General features: G+C 45.8%; 1 protein-coding gene across 1 annotated transcript in view; it reads left to right on the plus strand.

The window, feature by feature from the left end:
- Positions 1-12,255, plus strand: part of LOC132592948 (uncharacterized) — a 74,617-nt gene that overhangs the window by 48,140 nt on the left and 14,222 nt on the right. Inside the window, exons 7-8 of the mRNA XM_060281198.1 lie at positions 5,572-5,736; positions 6,879-7,040. Coding sequence (XP_060137181.1) covers positions 5,572-5,736; positions 6,879-7,040 — 327 coding nt within the window. The remainder of the gene's footprint in view (positions 1-5,571; positions 5,737-6,878; positions 7,041-12,255) is intronic.

Consider the following 12,255-nt stretch of genomic DNA (forward strand, 5'->3'; position numbering starts at 1 on the left):
TGCTTGGTCTTCCTGGATGACATCCTTATTTACTCCAACGACCCAGTGCAGCACGTGAAAGATGTCAGGGAGGTGTTGCAGCGCCTGAAGGAGAACCACCTGTATGTGAAGCTGGAGAAGTGCAAGTTTCACACCAAGGAGGTGGACTTCCTGGGCTACAAGCTGTCAGACAAGGGGCTGGCGATGGACAAGGACAAGGTGCAGGCCATCCTGGACTGGCACAGCCCCAGAACTCGCAAAGATGCCCAACGCCTACTAGGCTTCGCCAACTTCTACAGGAAGTTCATCAAGAACTTCTCTCGCGTTACGGCCCCCATCACTGACTGCCTGAGAGGCAAGCAGAAGTTCAGGTGGACACCAGAGGCGCAAGCAGCGTTCGAAAGCCTCAAGAGGGTGTTCGCCTCAGACCAGAACCTGTTCCACGTGGTTCAGGACGCGCCCCTACGCGTGGAGACAGATGCTTCTGATAAAGCTGTGGGCGCCATTTTGTTGCAACTGGACGCCAACAGAGAGTGGAGACCCTGTGCCTTCTTCTCCAGGAAATTGACTCAGCCAGAGCGAAACTACACAGTGTTTGATCGGGAACTTCTGGCGATCCACGCTGCGTTCCAGCACTGGAGACACTTCCTGGTGGGCGCCAAGCACCCCATCCAGGTGTGCACCGACCACAAGAACCTGGAGTTCTGGAGAACTGCCAGGGTGCTCAACCAGCGGCAGATACGGTGGGCAGAGTTCTTCTCGAACTTCAACTTCTCCATACACTACATCCCGGGAGAGCAGAATGTCCGGGCGGATGCCCTCTCCCGCAAGCCAGAGTACATGGAGGAGGAGGCGCCACCGGCACCCAGGCACGTTTTCCCCCCGTCAGCATGGTCCTGCGGAGCAGCAGTGGTGAGCGAGGCAGAACTCACAGCACTGACGGCAGCGGATGAATTTGCCAACCGCATCTTCAGAGAACTGAGAGGGGGGGGAGCAGGCAAAAGACTTTGCAGAACGCAGGGGGCTGCTTTTCTACAAGGGTGCACTGTACCTGCCCACCACCCAGCTTAGACGTACGGTCCTCAAGCAGATGCACGACAACCCAACGGCGGGTCATTTTGGGAGGGACAAAACCACTCACCTAGTCATGAGACACTTCTGGTGGCCAGGGGTGCGGGAAGATGTTCGAGACTATGTACGGGGCTGTGACACCTGCCAGCGGGCAAAGGTGGTCAGAGCAGCGCCACCGGGATTGCTGGAGCCCTTAGCCACGCCACACAGGCCGTGGGAAGTGGTGTCCATGGACTTCATCACAGATCTGCCTTCTTCCAGGGGCAAGACCGCAGTGTTGGTGGTGGTGGACCTCATGTCCAAAATGTGCCACTTTATACCGTGTGCCAGGGCGGTCTCGGCAGAAGAGACAGCCAAACTGTTTGTTGACCACGTATTCAGACTGCATGGATTACCCTTAAGGGTTATTTCGGATCGTGGCCGCCAATTTGTTTCCAGGTTCTGGCGGCGGCTCATGAACCTCCTGCAGGTGGAGGTCAGCTTGTCGACGGCTAGACACCCGCAGACCAATGGACAGGCGGAGAGGGTCAACGCCATTCTGCAGCAGTACCTGAGATGCTACGTCAGCCAGAGGCAAACGGACTGGGTGGATCGCCTGCCACTGGCAGAATTTGCCTACAACAATGCGGTGCACGTCTCCACAGGGGTGTCGCCCTTTAAGGCCAATTACGGGCGTGACCTCAGATCTTTCCCTGAGAGGGAGGGGGAGGAGGAGGAGGAGGGCCCACAGGCTGAGGATTGGGCAGAGGAACTGGAGACGGTGCACCAGCAGCTCAGAGAACACTTGGAGAGAGCCAAGGAAGCGTACAAGAGGGGGGCAGATCGCCACAGGCGACCGGGGGAGGTCATTAGGGTGGGGGACAAAGTTTGGTTGTCCTCGGAGGGCCTTCCCATCAGAGGGCGATGCAAAAAGCTGGCGCCCAGAAGGTTGGGCCCCTTCACGGTCACGCAACAGGTCAACCCGGTGGCATACAGGCTGGCACTGCCAGAGGACATGAGGGTGCACCCAGTGTTTCATAGATCGCTGCTGTCGCCGTACAGGGAAAGCAGCAGGCTCCGAGACAGCGAACAAACCCCTGAGGGAGGGGGGGGAGAGGGAAGGCAGGGAGCAACTCAATGAGGCCACAGCCATCCTGGATTCAAGGTGGGGGGTGGGGGGCCTGGAGTACCTCATGGCATGGGAGGATGCTCCACCGTCCCAGAATGAATGGGTCCCAGCCACTCAGATACAGGAGGAATTCCTGGTAGAAGAATTTCACGCCCTTTTTCCCCATAGACCCAAGCCCTGGCACATGGAAAGGGAGGGTGAGGGGGAGGAAGCACGGGAGAGCAGTTCACCATGGCGCTGGGAAGCGGAGTTTGAGGAACCAGAGGATGAGGTATGGGTGTCACCGAGATCCACCCAGTCAGAGGAAGGAGCAGATTGGCAGAACATTTTTACCCCCACCAGCTCTGACGCCACAGACTTTTTGGGATTCCCGTCCTCCCAGGCGGAAGGGGGGGGGCTTGCAAGACTGGGGGGAGGTGTTCACACCAACGGGCTCGGAAAGCACTGAGTTCTAAGGCTTCCAGTCGTCACCGACACCTGGGGGGGACCTGGGGAGGGGTGAAGGAGAGCTTGGGAGGGGGGTGGATGTGAGGGACAGGGGATATCGCGAAGTCCCTCCCCTCCTAAGTTCAAGCCAATCCCCGAGCACAGGGGGAAGCAGAGAGAGTTCCGATTCCAGTGGGGAAGCAGGAAGTCGTGTCCGAGGCTCAGGCAAGGTAGAGGAGCCAGGGTCCCAGGTGGGACAGGAAGGGGCGAATAAGGGCGGGAGACCCATCCCCCCAACTCCGGAATTACGCAGAAAGAGGAGGGGAAAGAGGATGGGTCTGCCAAAGCTTTTGTGTTGGAGAAAGACGCGCCAAAAGCCATTAGGAGGTTCTGAAACCGACTGACCACATCACTCCGTGTAAATAGCAATGACTTGAGCACTGTAAATACGCAGCACCAATAAAAGAATAAAATGCAGAGCTGCGTAGCGTCGTTACTCTGAAGTAGTCCACTCCGGCCACTGTGACAGGACCCCTGACCATTAGGTCCAGTCGTGACCGACTCTGGGGTTGCGCGCTCATCTCGCATTATTGGCCGAGGGAGCCGGCGTATAGCTTCCAGGTCATGTGGCCAGCATGACAAAGCCGCTTCTGGCAAACCAGAGCAGCACATGGAAACGCCGTTTACCTTCCCGCTGTAGCGGTTCCTATTTATCTACTTGCATTTTGACGTGCTTTCGAACTGCTAGGTTGGCTATTTTGCTATTTTCAGGAATATTGGGAAACAATAAGGTAAAAAAGTAATAATCAAGAGTTGTATAAGATCATGATTTTAGCTGGAATGGCAGTTATTGCTCTAGGATGGAAAGAAAAAGGTAAATGGAATATGGAAAAATAAAACGATTATGTTTTTGAATATGTACAATCAGAAATATTTGCACAGATAGTGGCAGAGGATAGATGGGAAAATAAATGCCCAAAATTCACAAACTAGTGGCCATTTTATAGGAATTGGGTAGAAAGGGGAGAAGCCAACCCGAATATACAAGCACAAATAAACAGACTGTGTACATGGCTAAAGATATGAAGAAGAATGACCTGATCATGGGGGAGGGTGGGAAGGGAGGGGGGAGGACTGGGGGGGGGAGGCAATTGTAAAGATATGTGGAATGAACGTACGCTTTTGTTATGTAAAACTAGTAAAATAAAATTTATTTTTTTAAAAAAGAGATGCTCCTCTGCCTTCATCGACCTTAGCCAGATCTTTGTTCTCTGCAAGGTGCTGATTGAGAACTGTACTGTACAAGTGGTGCATGGTTGAGCAAGAGACATACGCCAACCGAAAAATCATGGTTTCTTCATCCAAGTGACTTCAGCAAGCATTTCAATTTCAAATATTCTGATTATTTCTGATTTTAGTTGTGTTTTCATTTCATTAATTTAGGAGTGCTACCCCCACCCACCCCTTCTGGCTACACCCATGGTTACATGTCTTGGAATTGCTAATAGATTTAAGCAATGATGGAGCTCTTTGAAGGGAGTGTGGAGAGTTAGTGTGTCAGCAATATAACACCCCCCCTCCAGTGCTATTTTTCTAGAAAAAGAGATGCTGGAACTCACAAGGAACACCTCCCTTGTTCTCTTAAATTGGCAATAGGGCCCACCTGGGAGGTGCCGGAACTCAGTTACAATGAGTTCCAGTTTTTTAAAAAGGCCCTACTCCCCACTCCCAGAACAAAACTGCTAATTCTCAGTGGCAGTGCCGTACTTCTGAAGCTGAGGTGTTGCCTTCAGGGCTTTGCAGCTAGCAACGAATTATAGCTCAGACCTAACATTAATGATTTGCTCATTGTAATTTCAGAAGTATTACATATGTGGGAAATCCCATGCCAAAGCAGTGCAGGGATACAGGAAAGGGGAGAAAAGACCAGGGCTAATTTGTCATGGCCCAACCCAGCTGCCCATATATGACCTTGGTGTCTGAAGCAGCATCTGTATACTCTGTCTTTCATTTCATGTCATGAACCAATTCTTCTTTAATGCTCTTGTTTGTGAACATTTTTATTACGGTAGGTACAGTGGTATCTCGGGTTACAGATGCTTCAGGTTACAGACGCTTCAGGTTACAGACTCTGCTAACCCAGAAATAGTACCTCGGGTTAAGAACTTTGCTTCAGGATGAGAAACTTTATATTAATTGCCGGATTTATACTGATAATATTAGCTGTATTGATTTCTGTTCTGAACCAAGGATGAAAATGCAACCAGGGACAATTATATTTCATTTTCTGCTTCCAACAGAATTTTCAAATCTTATGTCTATGAATCACATGGGTCTTAACCTCTTCTTTAAAAAAGGATTATCACCTATAAGGTCTTATCTCCCTAGAAACAAGACACATTCCTTTCCCATACTCATGAGCTGAAGGCATCATGCATAATTTAATCAGAAGCTTTTCCTTATCTTCCTTGAATTTGGAGTTTCAACTTCTACCCTTCTACCAATGTTTCTTAATGTCGATTTTCTCCACGGAATGGCTTAGATATTCCTTGAACACTTTCCAGTCTTTATCTATTTTTTAATCGGATATCCCTTTAGCTTTTCCCGGTTTTTTGTTTGTTTGTTTTGGCCAAATTTTGATATATCAACAATTTTATTTGCCATTCGACTGTATAGCAGATATGTGAAGGGTTCAAAAAATGATTAAAAAGAAAGGGGAAAAAACAGAAAGAGGTATACATGAGATTGAGGAAATACAAAGCACAAGGCAGAAAAGGCGGGAAGTCAACACGGTTGGTGGGGTGGATGAAGGGTGAAGGGGGAGAATTTGGGTTTTTCTCTTTTTGTTAGCAAAAGTTTTTAATATGTGGTGTTGGTTTGTATTGTTTGTTGTGTTGATTTTTGATTCTTGAAATAAATTTAAATTTTCTTTAAAAAAATCTTTCTTAATGTCTATCTATTTACTTTTGTGTTTTTCACATCTCCAGAATATGGAGGGATCGCCAATGGCCAGCCCTGTGTCTTCCCCTTTACTTACAAGAGCCGGACATTCTATACTTGCAGCAATGAAGATGATCCACTTGGGAGGTTCTGGTGTGCCACTACGGGGGACTATGATAAGGACCAGAAGTGGAGCTCTTGTGTCGACACCCGTACGGAATTCTAACAGATGTTATTAAGATGGTGATTGGGTTGCCTAGGCAAGTTGTTGGTAGACCAAAGAGAAAGACCATGTGATTCGATGAGTAGATGTAAAAAGAAACTTGGACGAAAGCTTATATTGTGTAGAAAGGGTGCTGTCTAGACAGGTGGAGAAGAGCACAGCTTGATGATGGAGCACATATGTTAAATGCCTAATGTGACAAATTCAGTCTGTGACTTCTGCAGTTAATTTCTTTTTAGGAGGAAGGGTTTGAAAAGACCATGGGGAGCCACGGCTACTCAAGGTAATGCAGGGCTCAGTAAATCAATGGTTCATCTTGGTCTAGGACAGCACCAGCTCTTCCTATCAGATTACAATTTTTCATGCTCATATGCACCAGGTTCTTAAATTTTTTTATTCCCCTATAAAGCCTTAAAGGTATTTGAGCAGGATTCCTGAGGCAGCCCCTTTCTCCCTCTTGCCCTACACTATTGAAATTGTAAGCTAATAGGGTACTCTTGGTCATGCTTCAGCGTATGGAAGCACAGCTAGTAGCTTCTGGGGAAGCGATTTCCCAATCTTTGATATTTTTTGTTTTAAAACTTGAAGCCCAATAGTGACAACCTATTTAATCGTTACAATAGCATGGGAAAAATGCAGGCCTTTATTAGAAGCTCAATGTCTGCCAATCACAACTACAGTATGTGCAACATGGTTGTGAAGGCCGTGGCTGTTGGAGGTGGGGCAAATAGAAAATAAATCTACAGATGGGATAGCCTGCACTCTGCACATGTTACAGCAGAATGACCTGCACAGAAGTCTAGATCTGCACCAGATTCGTAAAAGACCAAGGGTTCTAACCCAAAACTCTTAAGCAGACTGAAAAGTAACACCTCTAATATACAGGTGAGAAAAAATGTGAAATTGTAAACTCAGTCCAGCCATGATAGAGAATTTGTTCTGTTTATAAAATGGAAATTGGTATTGATATTAGATAGATCTGCTCATCGACTGCAAATAACCTGAACATTGATCAGTAGATCTTGATATGTGTTCTGACCTACCTTTGAATTAAAAGAGAGGAGACAGCAAAGTATTCAGTTCTTCTGAGTCACACCTTTTCTGTCCCCTCCCTTCATTATTTCCATCCAGGACTGAGTACAAGACCTACAGGGCCTTGTGTCTTTCCTTTCATCTACAAAGGAAAATCCTATATGTCTTGCACAACTGATGGGGAATCCGAAATAAAACTTTGGTGCTCTCTGACCAGCAACTATGATGAAGACCAAAAATGGACATACTGTGATCTTTCGGGTAGGAAGAAAATAGAGGAAAGGAAAGGTTAATCAAGCTTTTTGGGTGGGATATCAACTTGTTATTGGGAACAGTTAAGAATTGGAAGAAGAAGAGGATGGGTCAGATTGATTCAGTATGATGGATGAAAATTATCTTATTTTCTGGCCCCAGTTTTCAGAATGCCAGATGGTTTCGTAGAAGTAGTCCAGGATGATTAACAGGTTAATCAGCCTCAAATTGGTATCCCCTTAACACAGGAGTCATGAGGTTGCCACAGAACCTTGAAATCACTTTGAAGAAATGCAGTTTGATAAGCAATGCTGGGAGATCTCAGCACTTATACTTCCATCTTATATTTCTTTACTTTTTGTCATAGTTGCAAGGATAGTGTTGCACACCATCCAAATCTCTGAGTTGTGCAAGCTTCCTGGGATTCCAAGTGCCTACCCAGGGTTCATATTTCCTGTTGTAAATAAGAAAGTGGTGTCTTTATGATATATGGTTTATTTAAATATATATGCAACTTGAGCCTACCTGGAGTGATTTGCAGCAGTAACACCCCAAAAGGGTCCTGTTTGTCCCAAAGAGACTTGAAACATTGCTCTCTGACCTTTCTCCAGCTTGCTGCTTTACTTCTAGGTCATATCTTTTTCAGCACTCTGAACTCCTGATTTATCTGTTTAGGGGGAGGCCTTCTATTTGCCATCTCATATTGAGCTCCTTATTGGGACGGAGGTGGCGCTGCAGTAAATATTTGGTAGATAAATAGGTACCACTCCGGTGGGAAGGGAAACGACATTTGTGCGGTCAGGCGGAGACCCCCAAAACCCCAGGCAGCCCCCGAGCGGAATAACGACACCAGACAACGTTCTATGGGATTAAAATTGGCCACAACTTTATTAAGATTCAGAAGTAGGGAGACCTTGGCACAGGCTTTGGGCGTTTATCTAGCATATGTGGGGGTTGGGCTAGGTCTGGAGAACATATGTTCAAGCAGATAGTCCCCCCCCCCTTTTCACCGCTGCTGGAGTGGGAAGACAATGACGGCCCCGGACATGCTGGGTCTAGGTATCAGAAGGGCCTGGTACACACAAATCCATAACTCTAGACTGAGAATTTGTATGTTTCACTCAAGTGTGACTATGAGGTGCCAGGTTCCTATAACTGAACACTATGGCACGCATATACTAGCATGATTTTATATATGTGGAAAATGCATATAAGGATTAATCGACACTGCTGCTTGTGTTGCGCATAGAATGTGCAGAACCTATCAGTTTTCTGCTTGTCCTGTTCACTCTCAGGGAATGCCCATGCTTGAGAGACAAATTGGAACAAATGGGAATCTGGTGAAACCCAAAATTGCTGTTTGCTCCAATTAAGCGTTAAAAATATATTTTCCCTGAGCAGGATAAGAGGAAATGTGGATAAGTCCTAAGGGCAGTGTGCATATGCACTCTACATTTTGTGTGGTCTGGCCATCTAATTTTAAAGCTTGTGCAGTGCAGAAAATGTGCCATATGGAAAGCTGAAGGGAATGTGTCTTGATGGAGGAACATGTGCCTTAAATGCTTAAAGTGCCAAGTTCAGTCCTTATATGTTAACATGCCATGCTCTACTCAAGAGTAGTCAATACTGAGCTGGTTCCAGGATTGTCATATGTTTTCTTTTTCTAGGACATGTATTCTTTTTCATGGGTAGAGTCATCACAGTGATCCATAGTTAAAAGTAGAAGTTGACAAATGTGTCCTCTTTTTTGCTCTTCAAAATATGGCAACCCCTAGAACTTGAACCAATGGTCTGATTGGTTTGGAGCTTTATATGGGCAGGAAGAGCTAGAGCATGGGTTACAGTGATTCAACGTGAGGGAGGAAAAATATCTGCCATTCTCTGGCCATTCTCTGTGACCCATGAGAGCAGCAAAATAACCAGACTGTACAACAATAGTGGGATTAAAGCAGGTCAAATCTTTATTGACAGCAGCAGGCAGGGCAAGGGTTGGCATCATGACATTGGGGCCAGCCTTAAGTTGGTGGAATTGATCTGCCAGGTTTGGACTGCCCAGAACCGGTTCCATGGGAGTTGGCCAGTGTTGAATCTTGCCATGCTGCAAGCCAAGCAAGCAAACAAGCAAGGTCTCACTGGGCGATCAGCGTGCAGATTCCAACGAGGCAGATGCCTCAACCCAAGCTTGGGGATGTTGTGGTCAGTTTCCCCCTCAGGCCCTTTATATGGGTCCCCTACAACATGTTGATCCTGCCCAATGCAATTTCTGCCCCCATAAAAACAACATCCTTCACCTAATGAATGCATGTCAGCCATAATTTCACTCAGGGAAAGGTAAAAGCCTCCAACCAACTGCTAATAAAAAATATACCAGTAGTTTTCCCCTCATTTTCTTGATCTTTTTCTTAAGGGGATTGATATCCTGGGCCCACTCTTCTGACAGTTCATTTTAAAACTACGGTAGGATTTCAGTTATGGGCTCCTAGTCCTCTCTTAAGAGGTGGGCTAACTTTTGAGGCACAGTGGGAACTAGCACTGGATCACATAACCCCATTGAAGAAACACTTCCACGGGGACAAACTAGGTTTGTCAGGATATTTCTTTATAGTATTGACGGCTCTGGCTCATGATCTCCTGGATAACTTCTTGTTGGGTGACTTTTTATAATATTAAGCGTGGTTGGGATCAGGGCAGTCAGATTAGAATGCCATCTTTGGTGATGACATCACACACACACACACACACACACACACACATACTGGCTACAGTAAAATCGTGTTCAGTATAGGCTTATGCTCTTCAGTAACCTACTTGAGGTTTGAAAGCCTGTAGGAAATGTCATGTGGACTAAAACAACACAACAGTTCATCAGAACCGCTTCCTTTCCTTTGTCGGGCTTTGTTCAACCATTGACTGGGAGTGGCCGCCGGGACCACACAACACCAGTCATGAGAGATCTACATTGGCTCCCAGTATGTTTTTGAGCACAATTCAAAGTGTTGTTGTTGACCTTTACAGCCCTAAATGGCCTCGGTCCAGTATACCTGAAGGAGCGTCTCCACCCCCACCGTTCAGCCCGGACACTGAGATCCAGCGCCGAGGGCCTTCTGGCGGTTCCCTCATTACGAGATGTGAGGTTACAGGGAACCAGACAGAGGGCCTTCCTGGTTGTGGCACCCACCCTGTGGAACACCCTTCTATCAGAGGTCAAGTAAATAAGCAGCTATCCTAATTTTAAAAGACATCTGAAGGCAGCCCTGTTTAGGGATGTTTTTAGTATTTAATGCTGTATTGTTTTAATACTTGATTGGGAGCCACCCAGAGTGGCTGGAGAGACTCAGCTAGATGGGCGGGGTATAAATAATAAATTATTATTATTATTATTTGAAAATGGCTATGCGATGCTTTCTGTCTGTTCTGCCAAATATACGCATCAGCTATGCTTTGTTTGCTGCGCAAGATGTGATAATATGCAAACGATCAGCTTAAGGCAAAGCAGGGATATGGATCAGTGGGAGAGTTTGTCAGGGTGTGATATACCCTGACATACTGGTAAGCAGTTTGTCAGGTAAGCAGGAACAGATATTTGTCAGGTAAGCAGGAACAGATATTCAGACCACAAAAGGGGGAAATTTAAACTCCATTGTATGGAATACAAAGCAATGGAGTACACGTCCGCTAGGCTGCAATGCAACAATTCAAAAAGAAAATTCCTACAAAACTTCAGTCACAACATGGGATAAACAGTAATTCCTGTTTAATGTTGGTTCACTGTAGTCTAAATGTCACATTCAGCCGTCTTCAGATGAAGTGAGGCCTGGACTTTTTTGCTCAGTGCAGGGCACTAATGGAATAAGCAGATCATCATACAGTCTGCTATATCCATAGTTCTGCAAAGCTCAACTCCGACTGACACCACTCGATGTTCTCATTCATTTTCTTTCTGGGTTTCTTCCTTTTTCTGCAACCTCTTTCTTTTCTTATGCTAGTCAAATTCAAATATCTTTATTGCCATCCATAGCCCCACAAAACAGTTTCAAAACAAGATACAGTTAAAACAACCAAACAGGAAGAGAAAGATACATACGTCTTATGCTAGTGTCTTTCATTCCCTTGAGCTTGCAAAAATTGCATGATTTCTTTAGATCATGCCAGATCTGCTACTTACACAGCATGATACCTGCATAAAATGTCTTTGTTTTTTCACTATGGGGCCGCATAAATCATAAAGCTAAACACAGATTCAGAGTAAAAGTGTTGCTCATGTCAGGCCAGTTTGGAAGGCAATTATTCCACAACGGGGTTGAAGCGATTTTGAAAAGCATCCTGTTGAAAGATGCAAAATGGTGATAAGAAGTTTCCTGTTTCTGAGATGGAGACAAATATAACCTGTTTCTAAAGAAAGGTTTATAAAGATGCCCAGTGCTAACTTTTTGCAAGATCAGCCCATGGTACTAAAAACTGAGCTACCAGGAGAAGCAAAGATTGCGCATCATTAAACTATATGGAAAAAATAGTGATGAGGAAAAGCACTACAAAACAGTACTTTGCTGCTGTGGTCAATAGCAGTTTGTTGGCTTTTAAAATAAGCATGTGCATAGCCCCACTGCAATGCTAAATCATTGTGGATCCCTCTCCAAACAGTTTGCAATTACAGTAGTACCTCGTGTTACAAACACCTCAGGTTACAAATGTTTCAGGTTACAAACTCGGCTAACCTGGAAGAGTTACTTTAAGTTGAGAACTTTGCCCCAGGATGAGAACGGAAATTGTGTGCCGGTGGCGCAGCAGCAGCAGCAAGAGACCCCATTAGCGAAAGCACGCCTCTCGTTAAGAACAGTTTCAGGTTAAGAACAGACCTCTGGAACGAATTAAGTTCGTAACTAGATGTACCACTGTATATGCAACAACAATCAATTGTCTGATTGTCCCTCCCATCCTCCCCCCAAGTGGCTATTACATACCCACCAACATTTCTCCGATAAAAATAGGGACATCCTATTCCATAATAATAATATTAATAATATTAATAATAATAATTTGTGTGTTCAAAACCAGAGACCTCCCCGCTAAATGAATTCACACTTGACTCAAATTTTGGTTGGGTTTTTGGCAGAATTTAGGCCACAACTTTATTGATTACAGAAAATGAGTTGTTGCATAGGCTCTGGTTCGAATAGCTCCCTGCACCCTTGCAGTTAGCGCTGACCCAGGGCACCAACATAGG

This window comes from Zootoca vivipara, chromosome 13 (assembly GCF_963506605.1).
Source record: "Zootoca vivipara chromosome 13, rZooViv1.1, whole genome shotgun sequence".
NCBI classification, from domain to species: domain Eukaryota; kingdom Metazoa; phylum Chordata; class Lepidosauria; order Squamata; family Lacertidae; genus Zootoca; species Zootoca vivipara.